General features: G+C 47.0%; 1 protein-coding gene across 1 annotated transcript in view; it reads right to left on the reverse strand.

Moving 5' to 3' along the window:
* Positions 1-9,660, reverse strand: part of LOC142571625 (zwei Ig domain protein zig-8-like) — a 262,564-nt gene extending 252,904 nt beyond the window's left edge. Inside the window, exon 1 of the mRNA XM_075680134.1 lies at positions 8,879-9,660. Within this exon, the coding sequence (XP_075536249.1) occupies positions 8,879-9,032 (154 nt within the window). The 5' untranslated portion in view covers positions 9,033-9,660. The remainder of the gene's footprint in view (positions 1-8,878) is intronic.
* Between the last annotated feature and the right edge of the window lie 10,328 nt (positions 9,661-19,988).

The following is a 19,988-nucleotide window of genomic DNA, read 5'->3' on the forward strand; positions in this document are numbered from 1 at the left end:
GGAGGCCTTGCCAAAGTTGTCGAGAATGAAAAGCTCAAGGGTATTCTTCCTCAGCCAGGCTCCATGGATAGATAAAGGCTATCACTAAGGTGTGTGAGTTCTTCGACGAGAAGTCCATATATCGATAGGCTCCCACTCGACAGGTTCCAATTCTCCCTCCTACGCGCCAATTGGGGCCATTCCACGGATTCTATTTGTTTTCTGCCTGGCAAAAAAAGGTGCCTGAGCAAAGACTTCTTCGGAAATGAACCGAGAGAAGAAGAAAAAAAGAAAAGAGAAAGACGCGCAAGACCAATGGGAGTCCAATTACCTCCGCTTATTTTTCTGCCCTGACGAAGATGCTATTAATTATAGACGGCCGCACTATCGGAACACATTAAGAACGAAATTAACTTCCTTTCGCCGTGTGTTTCTTATTGCCGATACGTGATGCTTCAGTTGTCGCTCTCTGCTGTTGTTTTCTTTTTCTTTTTAGGTTGGGCACTTCTCTTCAATATCGGAGATTTCTCAGAAGCCTATGGTTTAAATGTTAAACATACTTTCTTTTTCCAGAGCATTTGACTTTATTCCTGTCCGGAAGGCTTCATTTGAAAACAAGAGCTTCCGTACTTTCTTGAATCTCGCTGAATGCGCCTGAAATTATCACACTACTTTTCTCGCTCCTATGTTCTGCGCATGCTGATTGCAGTTCACCTATAAAGCTACCTGAACTTTAATTTAACTGACTGAATACAGCTAGCTTCATAGCTGCAGTCAATACCACAATGCAACGTCTTTAACAGTGTGGTATTCGCTTTAGTAGTTCGGTAGTTGAACTGTACTTTAATAATAATATAGAAAGAGAAAGAATGAGAGAGGAAGCCTAAGCTCGGTCCCAACTCCGAGGCCACCTATTCAAGTACATGTAAAACGCAGAAACGCTTTTCTGAGATAACCGCCAAGCTGATTTTAATGAAATATGTTGCATTTCAGAGAGAAAGTTCATTTCTAGTGACTGTTGGAAGCGAAGTTTGGTCTAGGACTTCAATATTTTAATAAAAATTTTTAAAAATTTGCAGTTATGCAATAAACAGAAGCAAGAAGTTTACTAACTCCTAGCTCCGCAGGAAGAACAGATGCCACAATTCTGTCAGCTGCATCACTTACAGCTTCCAAAGCGGACAAATTTCATGTGTGAATATAAATGTTAGTTGAATTTTTTATATTGCCTGCAAGGGTTTTGCAAAAGTTATACTCACATATTAGTGGTTTACTTCAGAGCCATGTATAATACACCAATGCTGTCCGCTTTAGATGTACTATTGGATGCAATATACGGAATTGTGGCATCGTTTTCTTGTTCCTTTTTGTTGAGTTCTAAAGATGTAAATTCAGTGGTCTTATTTTCTGAAAACTTTCGATTTTCAACAATTTTTATTAATACAGAGATGGTCTAAATAAAACATTTGCTGCCAGCAATCACTAAATTTTAACTTTTTCTTCTAAATCTAAAAGAACCTTAATAAATTCGGTGCAGTAGGTGCGACAAAGACGATTTCTCCTTTCCCTTGTATTTAGATAGGAATACCCTAGCTAAAGCTTCGTCTTAAGAAAACGTAGATAATTATGGCGGTCTATACGTAGGCGCCTAGAAGCTGCTCCGCATAGGGAACGGGGACGGAAAGGCCTATAGGAGGCGGAGGGAGGGAAAAGGCAAAAAAGAAAACATATGACCATAGTATGTATAGGACTAAGGTCATGCTTTTGGTGTTTACAGGATAGCGCCTGTCAGCCAATGTGTTGAAGGAATGAGAAAGAAAAACCTAAAGCTTGACGTTTTTTTTTTAATTAGAAGGCAAAGAACCTAGCACGTTTCCTATCCTAGGTCTAGTGGTCCTGGCTAGCAGGGCCCAAGATATGGTTTTTTTTTTAAAGCAATAAACAGGTTATGTTTTTACAGTGGGCTTTTGATAAGACCTTATCTGGCATGGAAGAAAGGCAGTGCGGTTCAGCGTTAAGCGGGACAAGGGACACAGAAACACGAGAAGAAACGCTTCTGTGTCCCTTGTCGCGCGTATAGCGCTGCACCACGCAGCCTCATGGAAAACCAACTAGCCTAAACCGTCACCCTTTTGGAAGAAAATAGGGGGTTACAAGCAAAAGATAGCAGCATTTATAAGATCTCTTGAGTAGCCATCTTTACGAGCCACATCTAAATTAAGTAGAAACGCCTATTGGTGGTCTGCACATTCACATTTTGTGGACGTGGTCACGCCATACCTATGACGGCTTTGCTATACCGCGTCCGCCCTCACTGTGGGCGCAATAGTGCGCTGCAGCAAAAAAAAAAAAAAAAAAAAAGAAAATTGTCGTAGACATATTTCTCAAATCAGTTTACAAAAAGAGCATCGACCAATCGTAAAAATTGATTACATTATTAACAAAGGCCGATCGCCTATGTGAAGTCATTTTTACTGACGATAAATTTAGTCATCTGGGCCTTTATTCACAAAGTACGCCAGGCGAGAGACGCGAAAGGAAATGAGGTTAACTAAACGCTGTCCACCTTGGTAACATAGACAAATGATGGCGAAGTCAGAGAGAGAGAAAGAAAGAGAAGAGAGGATTTTATATCAATTACGTGCCTTCACAAGCCGTATAAGAGCTCGTGTGGATTTCCGGGTTGATGTGATGTGGATGCCAAGCTCTCAGGATATTTGCTTCGGTAAAAGGCCTATCGTCCAGTTTACTCAAGCCATACTACGCTCGGACTGTTCGTAAGAAGGCGCATCTTCGAATCAAAACTGCATATCAAGTAATTATTTACGGTCAGCTAATGACAAAAAACACTTAGGAGCAGAAAGCTTCGTGAATTCGTGCCCCGAGCCCTTTTTTGTGAAATTGTCTTTATGTAAATGCTGTACGCAACTGTCTCATCAACACGCCGAGTGCTATAAGGAGGGACGGGTGTCCGAACGTCTCCCACTCAAAAAATAAATGCACAAACGTGAAAAAGTTTTGTTAATACTTCTCCTGCATTGGTTGGAAGTTGGAATGCTGGAAACAACTTGGCGACTTTTTTTGTTTTCATTCCTTGTTTTCATACCTTCCGCTTACAAAATGCGCCGTTCTTTTCATATCGGCGGTCGTGGAATGCTTACGCAATTTGTATGAATAAAATTATTTTTACCAAAAAAAAAGAATAAGAAAAGAAACAAAAAATATTATTCGTGCCAAATTTTCGTTTTGTAGAAAGTTATGTTGTGCCAATGGGTCAAGGTAAATTATTTTCGCTAATCTGTTCCTTGCTTGCGCCATGCAACGGTCGTCATTAATACCGAATTTACCTAGCGTGGTAACGATCCACATTGTTGAAATTTCTAGAAGATTGACTAAAAATGTATTGCATACGCAGCATACTAATTAGATCACTTAATAGTGTAGAATGCCCACCCAGATTTCACAATTATGAAGTGAATTTGAGGTTAATATAACGGCCAAACGCTGACATTGGCAGCAATAAAATCTATTTCAGCAAGCTTGAGCATAAATCCTAAAGCTTCTATTCAGCAAAATACGCACTATCGCGCAACGCCTATACTGATTACTACGAAGGCGGTTTGTCACGATGGCTTAAGAAAACTTTAGCTCCGTCAATTCAGGCCACCTGCCACAGAGAGAAATGAAGGAGCTCCCTGCATTTATCCCAACACGCTCATCGTCTTGCAACCATTATTCGTAGACACCCCGCGCCAAGTCCTTCGCGTTAAGCAATACGGGTTCTTGCAAAGTGCCGTCTCTTCTTTTTTTTTTTCTCTCTGGGCGAGAACGAAGCATAGGCATGCATGCCAACGACGAAAGTATTTTTCTCCATCCCTTTTCGTGCGCACTCACTTGTGTAGATCTGAGTGTGTCGCAATGCTTCCCTGTAACGCAGGCACCTGAAGAAACATGGATGGCGACTCAATATCGCTGCGCGCCAAGCAACACCAGAGGAAGAATACGAATGCAGATCCGCACGTCTTTATTATCTCTCTCCCTCTTCTACCAGTTTTATGATTTTGAGGAATTCTGTATGGAGAGGAAGAGGTCCCTTAGCGCGAAAGGCTGGACTGAAAGGAGGAGGAAAGGTCGTCAGAGAGGGTGAGAGGTGAGAGCCGTTATCAGCGCTTTATAAATCTCGTCAATGCGCGAACGCTTCGGCGGTGCGCATCAAAAATTTAAGCCTGCCAATATACGGTGCCCGTGCCGTCGTCTGCTGCGAGCGGGGCAAGCCGCGTGGGAGGGGACTGGACGTGATAAAGTGACTCAGTCGAAAAAGAATCGCGATTTACCCGCACTGAGCAGTGAACTTTGGGAAAGAATTATCGAAAGGAAAACGGCAGCGAACAGAGCAAAAACAACAAACGGCGCGAGATCGCGGACCGCGCGCGGAAAGGAGAAAAGCGAAAAGAGAAAGGAATCAAAAAGAACAGAATTGGCGGGGCTGGGATTATGGGATATGGAAATGGGCGCAGTGAATTCCCTTACTGAGCACATTTTTATGCGCACGAAAGGAGGAAGAGCGAAACGAGGAGAGAAAAAAAAATGAGAAGAAGAGTACAAGTTTTAAAAGTTAGTCCATCTACGAAAGGAAAGAAACTTCGGCCACGGTGAGCAAAAGGAAATAAAAACGTAGGAGCGCGTCTATTGCTACGGCTGCCTCAATAACCGGTAATTTGGAGAATGTAAACGTCCAATGTCTGGACAGGCGGGGTGCACACACGCCCACACGCCAGGCAAGGAAGGAAAAATCGCTCCTAGATTTCAAGTAGAAAGCCAAGACGTGTCATGGGAACAGAGAAGGAAAATTTGGGAGAACACTGAATGGCACGAGGGTGCCATGCTAGGACAGTGGCAATTATGGTTTGACTAAAGATTGGCGCTAGCGCAGGCGACATCCGTGCTGGTAATAGCAGCTGCGTACTGGAAAGCTCGTCATTCAGCGTACCGCGAAGGCGATCGTAAGTAGGCCAGCGGACATCCTATTTTACGATGGAGACAGCATTCGATCAATACTGCACATTACAATACGAAACAGAATTCACGTTGCAGTAATGAAAAAAAAAGAAATTGTGCTATATTTGTAAGTGAGCGGTAACCGCGAAGGAATTTCGGCCGAAATACCGAGAATTGCATTACTGACTTATCCTGCCAAGCATATAGGGCGGAACGGAGCTATAATTTTTCTAAGCATCTTCAATTTACAACAGCGCAAGAGGGGAAGGACAAAGAGTGTGCACCTACCGCTGCTGTTTTCTCTTCTGTCCTTGTTCCTTGTTACGCCATGCCAAATTTAAGATGTTCAACCAATAAGCCCGACTTCTGACCAGTTAAGCACTGAAATGCAGAGATTACTACAGCTCTTCTGTTAACCGCGCTCTGAAAGCCTACGGTGCCATAAATCTGCTTTAAAACTGTAATGTACCAATAGCGGCTAAGCTTTTGTATGTTTTTGGTGTCTGCTCGAATTGCTACTTAGTGAGCACAAAAAGCATGGAGGTTGTGGCGTCCAGGACAGGCCCATGCAAATCCCACACGTTTGACAACCATCACATATTTAGGCACTTCACCATTCTGGTCATCAGCATAAAACTGGCGAGAACCGTGTGTTTATTTGCAGCGATGAAAAGCAAGGTGGCAGCAAAGGATAGTTTCAGTCACATTCGCTCCCACTAAAAACAGTTTACAGCCTTTGTCCCGTAACTTTGCTCCATGATAATATGTGGGTGGCGTCCAAATTCACGCTCCAGTGGTGGCGCCCTCTGCATTAAAAATGCTGATATTAAAAGCTATGCTCTTTCTTGTTGCATGCGAAGGAAGCAATTGTGGGAGCCGTAAACACATCATAGAAGTTGGGTTTTGGGCACCAACTATAATCATAATCTATCTTGCGTGCATTTCCTTTCTTTAACATTGCGCACCCGCTAATTCTGGGCCACGAAACGCACGCGCGTTATCAGTATGGCATAGCATTCCTGACAGGAAAGGGGGGGGGGGGGGGGAGTGTATAGCTGCTAAGAAAGAAAACGCAAGCGGTCCAGATGACTGTTATTGTTCTGCGACAAAAGATGCGCCCCAAATAGTCTACACTGTTTTCGTAGTGTTGGAAGGAAACATTTTTATGGCAGCAGCACACAGAACGAGCGTTTATGTTTTAACCGGAATAGGCAAGTTTCTTTTTCACAGCGGCAGAGCTGTTTTGAATATTTTTCTTAATTCGAAAAGAAGAATGCGCACATGTTATCTATACGTTGAAAGCACAACCAAAAATGCTAGTTTCGTAACTCAAGATATGCCAGAGAAGTTCTTTCTGAACTCTTCATTTTGACCCACATTCACCTTCTGCTTCGCTACAAGACACCGCCAATATAAAATATAATACAATCCTATGCCTTCCACGGGGCGTATATAAATTATAGCTGTGTTGGTGAGACGTTTTTTTTTTAGTCTTGCTCGTATGAAGCTCTGTAAGTTAACCCCAATGTTAGTTAAACGTCTTCCATGGAAGCGCTTGATACAATACACGTCATATAAAGTTGGTGTTCCGCATTATATGCTAGTTAATTTATGTAGTGTAAGTTGCCTATGTGCTGGCAGTCTCCAGCTCAAAATATATATTAATTGCAATGCAGTAAGTGGCATGAAATTTGAGCCAGAACTTTAGTCGATTCGCACAGGAATAAGCCGACAGGCTGTTGCAGTTACAGAACGTCAGCTGGAATTCCTGCAATTCCGAGTAGCGCTAGAAATTTCAGAAAACACCGGCCACGGCCTACCACATATAATAAAGTTGCCGGCAATGCAAACAAAATAGATGAAATTCGTAAAACACCTGCTCTGACGCTGTCACGCCCTATAAATCAGTGGTAAGTAAGAGGTAGCTTAGTAACAATGTGTCAGAGGCCGGCGTGCACGCTAAGCCCAGGTTATAGTTAGTGTCGTGCTTAAGCCCACTGGTTTATACCACTCACGCACAAGGCTTCGTCAGCGTCTTTCACTCAGCAGAGTTATGCTTTAGGTTGTGTAACAAAAATTGCGTGAGAAGCTAGTCTTCAACATCTCTTTAGGTGGGCGGCACAAAGAATTCAGATTTCTTTCCCTCTGCAGTGTGCCTTTATTTTTACAAAGAACACAACCAGAGCTAATAGTTGCAACATATTCAAGTTGTAAAACATTTCGAATGCTACATACGCGTTAAAAAAACTTCAATTAATCCTTAAGACGTACGAATTTGCTAATTGTTTAATCATGATGGAATATGGCAGCACACTTCAAAACAACGACGTAACACAGAGTGAACAAACACGAGCAGTGTACTGCAACTAAAGGATTTATTGCTGGATAAGCATACATAAATACGCATGCCAAAGATTCTATAGGCAATTTTATTCTTCTCATGTTTCTTTATAGTATATGAGTATATGAGTTTGTAATATGCCACACTAGCTTATGTACTATTCTTATACAATAAAAGTATGTGTAATCATTTTACAGAGAAGCCTGCTTTACCACGATATTCAATTTCGAAGCCATGTTAAGCTTCCCAAAAGCAAAAAAACAAACACCTGGTAATAAATTAAAACTGTGGTACATAACCGAATTCTCAATAAGTAACTTGGTCGTTACTATATGCTCAGTTGCCTTTATCAGTCACATCTATTTCTCTTATTGTAAAGATTTCAGCAATATAAGCACCATATTCGTTTTTACCAGTAACCATGTTCTATGAAGTCTTAAACCTTCCAACCTTGTCGTGATAAAATAAGCTCTGATGAAATGAAATGCAGAGTGACGAATACTTTGCTGGTCCGAATATATAATAGCATTTAGATTTCAAAATGTATGCTGAGGCAATGTTAAGATACTTTTTGTACTGTTGGTTCAGCATAGCAACACTCCATTTCACGACATTTATTAAACGCATCGATGACTAACACACCATCAATCGGACTTAATGCCCTCACTCCTGAGAAAATGGCAGAATGCTCAACCCTTTGGCTCGAGGCTCAGCTAAGTCGAATACAAATTAAAACTCGATAATTCGATACCTTAGCATTATAACAAAGCGAGAATAAGAAATGAAGATATTCAACATGGCCGCTTCCGGATAGAGTTCATGTGATGGTTCAAGTCAGCTTCAAGGAGAAATTGATCATGTTCTTTCTTTCCTTACTCGACCAGCGCCTTATCGACGCTACCAATGGAATCGGCAAAGAAGCGCAGTGGGCACAAAGACAAATTTAAATGAACCATAAAATGTTCCAAATCCTGCGACTGCTTCAAAATTATGTTCGAATATGTCAAAGTGGATTTTGCATAACTGAATAAAAGCCATAGTTGTGGCTATTACATGACAAAAGTAAACCGCTGCGGCAATGTCTCAGAAAACTTCATTTGTCGTTGGGGCGTTCATAAATCGACAAAACAGTTTGCAGTTGTCATCCAGCTGAAAATAATTCAAAATTATGGGGTTTTACATGCCATAACCACTTTCTGATTATGAGGCACGCCGTAGTGGAGGACTCCGAAAATTTCTACTACCTGGTGTTCTTTAAAGTGCGCCTAAATCTAAGCACACGGGTGTTTTCGCATTTCGCCCCCATCGAAATGCTGCCGCCGTGGCCGGGATTCGATTCCGAGACCTTCTGCTCAGTAGCCCAACACCATAGCCACTGAGCAACCACGGCGGGTAGCTGAAAATAATGTTCGGTTCATAACGAATGAATGCCAAACAAAAATATAGAAACAAGAGCTATTTAGGAAATGATTCGCGATGTTTTCTGTAAGAGTAGATTCTTAGCAGAGAGGTAGAATTGGGTATGCGAGCTCAAATTGCATGCGATGGAGGTATATATACCTGAGGTGGTGTATTCCGAGGAAAGGAGAAACTCCGCCGTGATCTCTGAGAAAGCGAACGACATGGTGAGGCAGAGGGAGTACCAGCAACCACGCATCCCGAACGGGCTGCGGTGCAGGCCGGCTCTGGCGCAGCTTTTCCTCGGAGGGCTCATGCCGGGCCAGCGGGTAAGTTCATCGGGAACTCGAAGGTGCCTGGTCCGATAAGTCACAACGGCGCAATACACTGAGAACTCGCAGTTTCGGAGAAACGAGTGAGCGGACAGGCTCGACGTGCAAGCCCGCGTCCGGCACGGTTGTGTAAGCGTCCAAACGCCGTTCACACGTGCGTCAGAGAGAACGCGTCGCGACGCGATATCGCACGGAATGAACGGGCATGGTCGTGTAGACGCGACTTGCGTCTCCTTTTGTCACTTTCGCTCACACTCACTCGCGCAGTAAGCCTGAAAGCGATGCACAGTTGACTCAATCCTTTTGGCACATAAATACAGCCCCTGCAGAAACCACGCAGGTAGGCCGAGTTTGTAGTGCCTTGCTTCTTCTGGGATAGCGGCGTTTGACTCCTTTAACCAGCGTCCTCGTTGTCCTATCTGCAGGCGCGAGCCCGGGAGGCAAAGTTTCCGTCGCCCCCGTCTTCTCCCCTTCCTTTTCCGTCTTCACTGGCGCGCACTACTGAGAAAGTGGGACAGCGTCGTAAGGAGGCGGCTGCGGCGGGCGCCGGGAGTGCAGCAGCGGCGGCAGCAGCCACGAGGAAGCAGCGAGCGCTCGCTTCACCGCAGGACGCGTCCGATGCTTGTGGCGCCTCGAGGTGGGAGAGGGGGTGTCTGCGGCCTTAGTCACGTGGTTATTCCCGCTTCCCGAAACGCGCCTGCGCGGAAGAGGAAAGCCCTGACGTCACGTCCGCTTGTTCGCCCCCTCCCCACCCTTTCCCCCCTCGCCACCGTCTTCCCGCCGACGTCCCGGACCGGCGGCGTCGTCCCGTCGCGCCCCGAATTTGGGGAAGAGCGAGAGCGCGCGGATGGGGATGGCAGCGTCGGCGCGTTTAATCCGCATCGCCAAGAAACGCGCGCGGCTCCGCCACGCTTTTCCTCCCGTGCCCTTTCTCTCCTTCTTGGTCGCTTCGGCCTTCCCTTTTTCTGCGGAGGCACCCTCTTGGCCCGCATCCAAGTGGAGGAGACTTTTGTCGAGAAACGGGCTGCTGCGGGACTGTCGATGTAATAAAATAATGTTCGCTCTTTTCCATTGCACAGATGCCCTATTTTTATTTCTTTGTTCATGTTTGTACTTTTCCAGCGTTCATGCTGCGCCGGGCTCTTTCTTTTCTCTCGGCCGCTGCTGCCGCGTATTTGTGGCCACTGCAAAAACGCGGAGCGAATGCAGTGGCGCGAATCCGTCTTCCAACATGTTTCCTCATGGCCTCGTCATGGGTTCTACGATGCTTCCGGTGCGTATTGAAAAAAAAGAAGGAAAGATGTGCTTGTCCGTGCTTCGCTCTGACGACTTGTATCCGAACAAAACAGGTTGTGTGTCCTTGATGCGCCTGTCGCATTGTAAGCGATAAAGACCTAGGCAGGCAGCTCATGTCGGTTCATTCAAACGTTTTACCACTGTCATCGTTTCTTTAAAGTAGCGGCCAGAGGTAATTTTTCAGAAGAGAAATCGTCTGCACTTACTACTTGTTATACTTCCTTTCACGAAATAATTATAATTTCCCGTAGTGCCCCTTACCGAAATACATTTGCCCAATTGTTGAGGCGAGGCCCAGAAAAACATTCTGATGGCTGCTTTTAGCGTTAGCTTCCGATAGTATGGGCATATGTCTGAAAAAAAAAAAATATGCCGGAGGTTAGACATTGCTGTTCATGTCTTTACTGTAAATATGTGTAGTTCGTCAGAGTTACTGTGCATTATGCGACAGTAAGGCAAGTTTTGTTACCCGAAAGTTACTGTTACATTGAACAAGAAAACACTAAATATATATATATATATATATATATTTAAAGGAGCAACATTTGACAACATTTGTAAATGCTGGCAAAACGCGAGGACATATTACTTAATCAGGTAGACAAAGAGGGCGCAGTGCTCGTGATGAATACAAACAGCTACAGTTCTGAAGGGCAGAGGCAACTTAATGACAAAACATTCTATAGGGACCTGAACTAAGACCCCAAGGGAGAGCTCAAAGAAAGTGTTAAATATACTGTTGCAGATCTCGTAGAAGAAAACAAAATCGATTATTGCGTTGTGTATGGTAATATCACTTTCCCCGGCTGTTGGTAGGATCTACATCTTCCCGAAAATTCATGAACGCAGCAATCCACGTAGACCAATCCTGTCAGGAATAGGTACACTGACCGAGAACCTCTCACATTACGTTGATTGCTGCATACGTACCATTTCTCCTGCGTCTCCATCGTACATTAACGAGGGGAACCAAATTTTAAATAATGTCAAAGATCTGGACGCTTCTCAAAGGTCACTTCTGGTGACTCTTGATGTAACCTCACTGTACATGAACATTCCTGCCTCTGATCACATATCTGGGCTGCCCTGCTCACCTATATCAGTCAGAGTTCAATAAAACGTTTCATTCTTCCACTTTGGGTGAGGTCTTTGGGATAAGTTAAGTACAGGACTCAAACATTTTTAAGTTCAATGGCCAATACTACGTTAAGTTAGCGGCACTTCTATGGGCACCAATATCGGCCCTAACTACCCAAATAACTTTATGGGACTATTAAAAAACGAGTTTCTTGGCAGCCGTGATATGAAGCCCTTCAATAGAAACATTTCGCAGATGACATCTCGCTTATGTAACATCACGGCCAATTAAATCTTCATTACTTTAACGAAGGTTTTAGTGTTACCCGTCAAACCATATTTTTCTTTCACTCGTACTCGGCAACCAAAATAAGCTGTCTTTACGTAGCGGTAACCCTGCCTAACGAAAAGCTGACGGGGAAGCTCTACCGCGAACAAACCGATAGACATCAATCCCTTCATTTTGACAGCAGTCATACAAAACAATGCAAAACCACCTTTCCAAGATATCATGCCATTTGATGTAAACGCATCTGCTCAGCAAGCAGTAAATTTATTCGTAACCGCGACTATCTGCGATGAGCACTAACCTGACAAAGATACCTCGCGCAAATCATTGACGACGTTCTCAAGAACGTGGACAGCTTCAACTGCAGGGGCGCTTAGAAGTGACAAGGGATCGGCGAGCTCTTCATACAGTAATATCATTGTTACCTTTACTCCCTCACTCTCGGTTACCAATGTGACCGACGTTCTAAAGAAAAAACACATCTTGACTCAAAGCGACCGTCTTAATGTGCAAAGAACCGCCAAGAGTTGTTTATTGTAGGTCAAGCAGCCTGCGCAACGTTTTAACATCTCCAAAAACAACCAAGCCTTCTATTACTCCAACTGTCGCTCCTGCAGTGAACCCCGTTGCAAGGTTAGCGCACGTAAAGACCAGTTCACAGCCGTCAGTGCCGACTCGAACTTCTCTCTAAGGATAAACGGAGACTGCACTTGCGACAGCAGCAATTTCATCTGCATGATTCAATGCTCAACTTGTGGTAAGCGAATGTTAGCCAAGCCGAAAAGTCATTTGGATGCCGTGTCAACAACCACAGGGACCATGCTTATAACCTTCCTCAGCTTCCATTGTCAAAATATGTCTAAATTCCAGGTAATTGTTTCGAAAAAATCAAAGCCAAGATACTGCAATCTGGCTTTAAAACTCATCGTTACAGAGAAGCTGGTGAATCTTTTCTAATTAATAAGTTCAACACTCTCCATCCTGGAATAAACTAAAAGGTGAAAGAGGTTACTTTTCTTTCTGTGTACCGACATTAACCGTGAAATCAAGCTTACTTTTAGTTTTATTTTTTTTGTTTGTTTGTGTGGTTCTTTTAAGGATTGCTGTTATTCTCCTGTATATTTTAAATCGGAGCTGTCTTCGGACACTTTCCAGCGTTTTGTGATGTGCGTAGGCGAAAACGATAGCGGCGTCCTAACGACAAATTGCTTAATTACGCATAAGGGAAAATCATATCAGCGTGTGTGTCACAGCTCCGTTTGAGGTCAGATGTGTCAAAACCTGTAATGGATGATGGATGATGGTTTGTTGCACTACGATCTACGCAAACAAGGACAGCGCGGCCGTTGCCCCGTGTGCCTTACCGACGACGGGCGGGAGCCTTGCCATGGAATGTGCCGACGCATGCGCCGAACAGAATGGGGATGGAATCGCTGTCGCCACCGAATTGGGGGCGAGCTCCACCACTGGAAAAGCTGGCGCTGCCGTCGGCGCGACGTGGTACGAGGGATCACATGTACACAACGGACGCGTCGGCTGCTTCGAAAGCGCCAAAGCAAGCTGAAAACGAAAGTTCAAAGTCCCACATGCGCTTCGGTTCTGATTTAGTGGGGAGGTTATACCGCTTCAGGTGTCTGCTTGACAACGCTTGAAGTTACTGTAATAGGTAGCGGCTGCTGTTTGGATCCGACTGCTGGTACGATCTGTTGGGAACTCGGCGCTGACGCCCGTGGTTGTACCTGGGTCGCAAGCCCCAAGGGTAGCGTTGGCCTGGCGGCCTGGGGTACAACTGCAAGCATCCGAAGGTCCCGGCAAAGCATGAGTCGACAGGTAACAACGAAACAACTTGTTTATTTTAACATCGCAAAGAGTTGGCGGTCAGGTTTGACCGAAGTAGAGAGACGGGAGAGCACTTCACTCAACGGAAGAAATCGGAGCCCTCCCTGGCGTCCGGGGGCAGCTGTTTTTATACTCTCGCAGTTGAGGGCAAGAAGGAACCCCTCAAAAGACGAGCACGTGAATGTACAATGGGCTAATGGTGACGCACACTGTCGTAGCGATGCCGTAGCACCATGTCGTGGCGCTGCGCACGATCTCGTAGCACCTGGTCGTGGCGCTGCGCAGCACACTGTCGTGGCGCTGCGCAGCACACTGTCGTGGCGCTGCCGGTCGGACACAATGACTGTAACGAGAAGATGGTCCCTGCTTTGGCATCGCCTGTTTCGGGCACAATGACTGGAATGAGATCCCTACTTTGGCATCGCCTGTTTCGGGCCCAATAACTGGAATGAGATCCCTGCTTTGGCATCGCCTGTTTCGGGCACAATGACTGGAACGAAATCCCTAGGCGGTCGCATCGCCGCAGACGCGCCTGGAAACACCTGGCGATGAGTGTTGCGGTGACGACGATCGGGCCAAAATGTCCGCCGCCCCGCCGCCGTTGCGCCGGCAAAACCACGTGTCGCAGGCGAAACGCAACAGACCGCCCCGCCGGGGAAAGGAGATCCCGATGGACAGGGGACTGCATCCGCTGTCCGGAGGGATGTCGCTCGATGATGCTCATAACCGAAGTCGGGCGTCCCTTGACGTTTCTTGAGCGCAGCGCACAGAGAAGGCCTCGTTCTCTCGTTCAGGTTCGCACGGGACACTGCAAAGTGACTTCGGGAGAGTTCACATTTTTGTTCTCGTTCCCGGCAAGCGTTAGAACTACGCTGAAAACTCAACCGCTCAGTCAGCAAGCACGGCACAACCCTCACTAAGCCCTGCCAGGCTCTTTCCCCTTTTTATACCACTGCCTAGTTCCTTACAGTAGTCTAGCATCACTCAGAACGCGTCCACAAATTGAAAAATTGCACTAGAAAGCATATCATCACTTTGAAACACTAAACAAAAGCAATATGTTAAAAAAAATCCTGCCTCAGGAAGAAAAACATCAGTAACAAACAATTTTGAGGCTGATTCCTACGTTAGGGGCTTCGACTTAAGCCATCGGCGTTACCGTTGAGACTCCCCTTTTTGTAACGCACCTCAAAGGAATATTGTTGTAAAGCGAGGCTCCAGCGCAGGAGGCGGCCATTTTTGGGAGAGATGGTCTGCAGCCATTGGAGAGGGCAGTGATCTGTCTCAATGATAAACCTCGAGCCGGCTAGATAGCATGACAATTTCTGAACGGCCCACACGAGACATGCACACTCTTTCTCGGTGGCGCTATACGCCTGCTCACGACTGGTCAGCTTACGACTAGCATACAGGACGGGGTGTTCTACTTCTCCATTTTCCCGTTGGCACAGTACAACGCCCATGCCTCGCTCACTAGCATCGCACTGAACAATGAACCCTTTTGTATAGTCTGGCGATCGTAGCACAGGCTGGCTTGTTAGGGCACTCTTTAGGGCGCTAAAAGCTCTTTCCTTTGTCTCGTCCCAGACGACTGTTTGAGGCTCTGTCTTTCTTAGAGCATCCGTCAGGGGAGCCGCGATATCAGAGTACCTAGGGATGTACCTCTGATAGTAGCCGGCGACACCTAAGAACGACCGAATATCGGTCTTTGTGCGCGGTTGCGGAAAGTCTCGCACAGCGGCCACTTTTATTTCAGAGGGGCGGCGACGACCCTGACCAATCACGTGACCGAGGTAGACAACCTCGGCCTGTGCTAACTGGCACTTAGGAGCCTTTACTGTCAAGCCTGCTTCGCGCAGGCGGGTTAGCACTGCCCGCAAGTGTGTCATATGCTCAGACCAGGATGCGGAGAATATCGCTACGTCGTCTAGATACGGTAAAGCGAATTCTTGATGTCCCCGCAACACTTTATCCATGAGACTTGAAAAACAGTATGGCGCGTTCTTCAAACCAAAACTCAACACTTTAGGACGGAATGTTCCCATTGGTGAAATGAACGCCGCATACCTACTAGCCTCTTCTGTAAGTGGAACCTGCCAATAACCCCTGACAAGATCTAGGGTGGAAATAAACTGAGCGCTACTAACTTTCTCAAGGCGCTCCTCGATGTTAGGGATCGGATAAATTTGATCCTTAGTGATGGAATTAAGCCTGCGGTAGTCGACGCAAGGACGAGGTTCCTTGCCCGGTACCTCAACTAAAATCAAAGGGGAGGTATAATCACTCTCACCTGCCTCAATAACACCGAGCTGTAGCATTTTCTTTACCTCAGCCTCCATAATATCGCTCTGGCGGGGTGACACCCGATACGCCTTGGATCGTACTGGCTCTGTGGAGGTAAGTTCTATATCATGAGTAAGTACAGAAGTCCTACCAGGCCTCTCAGAGAACAGACCTTGAAACTCTTGTAATAGCTGGTGTAGTTCGGTTTTCTGCTCAGGCGACAGCGGTGCTTTACTGATAAGGTCACTAATGACTTGACCGGTGTCTTCCCTGTTCGTCACTGAGCCTAGTCCCGGAAGCTCGACCGGAAGCTCTTCAGGAACGTTTACCATCATGCACACCACTGCTTCCCTTTGTCTATAAGGTTTGAGCAGATTACAGTGGTAAACTTGCTGTGCTTTCCGCTTTCCTGGCAGACTTACCACGTAGTTAACGTCCGACAGTTTCTGAACAATTCGCGCTGGGCCCTCCCACTGCACGTCTAGTTTGTTGTTTAGCGATGTGCGCAATATCATGACCTCATCGCCAACCTCAAAACGACGGGCCCTGGCTGTCCGATCATAATAAACCTTGGCCCTCTGCTGGGCCTTTGTCATTGCTTCACCTGACAACTCCTGTGCCCTTCTTAAGCGTTCGAGGAGCTTAAGCACGTACTCCACCACGACTGGGTCGTCGCCCCTACCTTCCCATGATTCTCGAAGCATGCGAAGCGGAGATCGAAGCGAGCGACCGTACACCAGTTCAGCTGGCGAAAACCCCGTAGCCGCATGCGGCGCGGTCCTTAAAGCAAACATCACCCCAGGCAGACACAGCTCCCAGTCAGTTCGATGTTCAAAACACAAGGCTCTCAACACGCGCTTCATGACGGAGTGGAGCTTCTCAACGGAATTCGACTGTGGGTGGTACACTGAGCTGTGTAACAGCTTTACCCCACACCTTTCGAGAAAAGTTGTCGTCAAAGCGCTAGTAAACACTGTGCCCTGATCTGATTGAATTTCTGCAGGAAAACCAACTCGCGCAAATATGGACAGTAGTGCATTAACTATCTCAACTGAGCTGAGTTCTTTAAGCGGCACTGCTTCAGGGAACTTTGTCGCTGGGCAGATCACAGTCAAAATGTGTCTGTACCCCGTGGCTGTTACCGGCAGAGGTCCCACTGTATCAATAACGAGCCGTCTAAAAGGCTCCGTAATGATAGGTACCAATTTCAACGGCGCCCTCGATTTGTCCCCTGGTTTGCCCACCCGCTGACAAGTGTCACATGTCCTCACGAAATGGTCTGCGTCCCGAAAACACCCTGGCCAATAGTACTCTTGCAAGAGACGGTCCTTAGTTTTCTTAACTCCTAGGTGTCCGGACCACGAACCCCCATGTGACAAGCGCAACAGATCCTGACGATAGCATTGAGGCACGACCAGCTGATCGAACTCCACTCCTCGGCGGTCTAGATACTTCCGGTACAGGACTCCACCTCTTTCCACAAAACGCGCAGTTTTCCTGGCGATACCTTCTTTGACATTGCAGCGCACGTTTTCCAGGCTGCCATCCTTTTTTTGCTCGGCTATCAAAGCCGTCCGGCTGACTTTTAGCAACCTATCAAGTCCGTCTGACGTAGGCGCGATGAGCAAATCAGTAGATAGCTCTTCTAACTTTCCCGCGTCGGGATTTTCCTCTCCAGTATCTGGCGCCTTCAACGCTACAGACTCAATTTTATTCTGTTCGGGCGTGCTCTGAATATCAGCTTGCTGCGCCTCTGACCCTTTTTCGTTGTTTGATAACGTCGGCCCCGCAACTACCGCCTTTGCAGCGAGCTCCCGAACCTTCGATCTGGTTAAGGCCTGAACACTAGCTTCACCAAACAAAAGCCCCTTCTCGCGCAGGAGGTGATCGGACCTGTTTGAAAATAGGTACGGGTACTGGGGTGGCAGCATAGATGACACTGCCGCCTCCGTCTCAAGCGCTCCGAAAGGTCCTTCAATAAGCACTTTTGCTACCGGCAGACACACGCTATGAGCTTCCACGGCTTGCTTGATCCACGCGCACTCGCCCGTGAACATATGGGGTTCTACGTAAGACGGGTGAACTACATCCATCGTAGCTGCGGAATCGCGAAGCACTCGGCACTCTTTCCCGTTTACGAGGAGGTCTCGCATGTAAGGCTCAAGAAGCTTCATGTTCTCGTCAGTGCTGCCTATTGAAAAAAACACAACTTTTGGTGTTGTTTCCGGACACTGCGCCGAAAAGTGACCCGGCTTCTGGCACGTATAACAAACGCCCGCTCGCCTCATCTCGAACCGCTTTCTGCGTTCGGCTTCGGCTGCCGTCTCTTTACGTTTGGTCGGATTGCTTTCACTCGCATCCTCACTACGCGTGTCCCCCTTAAATCTCATGGGCGTGAACCTTGGCCTCTCAGACTTGGAGCCAAATTCACCCTTTTGACCGTCCTTAGCTCCGCGAGCTCGACGCGTCACAAACTCCTCGGCTAGCTCAGCGGCTCTAGCCACCGTACTCACGTCTGGCCTATCCAAGACCCAGTATCGCACGTTCTCCGGTAACCGACTATAAAACTGTTCTAGCCCGAAACACTGCAGAACTTTATCGTGGTCACCAAACGCTTTCTCTTCTTTGAGCCACTCCTGCATGTTCGACATAAGCCTATACGCAAACTCTGTATATGACTCACTTTTGCCTTTCTCATTTTCCCGAAACTTCCGACGGAACGCTTCCGCAGACAGCCGGTACTTTTTTAGCAGACTCGATTTTACTTTGTCGAAATCCTCTGCTTCCTCTCTATCCAAGCGAGCGACTACGTCGGCCGCCTCGCCGGGTAACAAAGTGAGCAAGCGCTGTGGCCACGTTTCCCGAGAGAACCCCTGCTTCTCGCACGTTCGCTCAAAGTTAACCAGGAACAAACCAATGTCCTCTCCAAGCTTAAACGGCCGCATCAGGTCCGTCATTTTGAACAATACGCGTTCTCCTGCACCGTGTGCCTGACTTCCATTACGAGCGCGTTCCATCTCTACCTCGAGACGCTTCATTTCCAAAGCGTGTTCGCGCTCTTCTTTTTTCTCTTGTTGCTCTCGCTTTTTCTGTTCTTTACGTTCACGCTCTTCTTTTTCTGTCTCCCTCTCTTCAATAGTCTCAAGGCATTCCAACAGCTCGTCATCCTCAGCCTCTAACTCAAGAATAGCCTTTAGCAGTTCAGGTTTTCTTAGTTTGTCTGAGACATCCAGACCCAACTCTCTTGCAAGCTCCAACAATTTCGGTTTGCGCAACGACTTCAAATCCATGGCTGCTCTGAATGCTGCTTTCTCTACTGCTTACTATTGTCTTGCCGCAAACTAACCCGGCAGCAACGACAACCACAATTACCAGCTCTGTTTCTGACACTAACAAAAGCCTGGCAAAGCTCAGAAGAAGAAAGTCCCGCACTCACCAAACCTCGCAGGCAGGAATTCCACGCAGTCGTTCCGCTGCAGGCAACCAGTCGTCACACAGGGCTCGTTGCACTGCTCCCGGATCGTCGTTGAGCTGCTCAGCATACAGTCAACTGCATCTCTTCGCTGCTGGCCTCCGTTGTCGCGATCTCGCCGCTGGCAGACAGTTGTTTGAAGTCGTAGGCGATCTCACCGCTGGCAACCAGATGTTTCGGATCCGACTGCTGGTACGATCTGTTGGGAACTCGGCGCTGACGCCCGTGGTTGTACCTGGGTCGCAAGCCCCAAGGGTAGCGTTGGCCTGGCGGCCTGGGGTACAACTGCAAGCATCCGAAGGTCCCGGCAAAGCATGAGTCGACAGGTAACAACGAAACAACTTGTTTATTTTAACATCGCAAAGAGTTGGCGGTCAGGTTTGACCGAAGTAGAGAGACGGGAGAGCACTTCACTCAACGGAAGAAATCGGAGCCCTCCCTGGCGTCCGGGGGCAGCTGTTTTTATACTCTCGCAGTTGAGGGCAAGAAGGAACCCCTCAAAAGACGAGCACGTGAATGTACAATGGGCTAATGGTGACGCACACTGTCGTAGCGATGCCGTAGCACCATGTCGTGGCGCTGCGCACGATCTCGTAGCACCTGGTCGTGGCGCTGCGCAGCACACTGTCGTGGCGCTGCGCAGCACACTGTCGTGGCGCTGCCGGTCGGACACAATGACTGTAA

The sequence above is a fragment of the Dermacentor variabilis genome, chromosome 2 (genome assembly GCF_050947875.1).
Source record: "Dermacentor variabilis isolate Ectoservices chromosome 2, ASM5094787v1, whole genome shotgun sequence".
In the NCBI taxonomy this organism is placed as follows: domain Eukaryota; kingdom Metazoa; phylum Arthropoda; class Arachnida; order Ixodida; family Ixodidae; genus Dermacentor; species Dermacentor variabilis.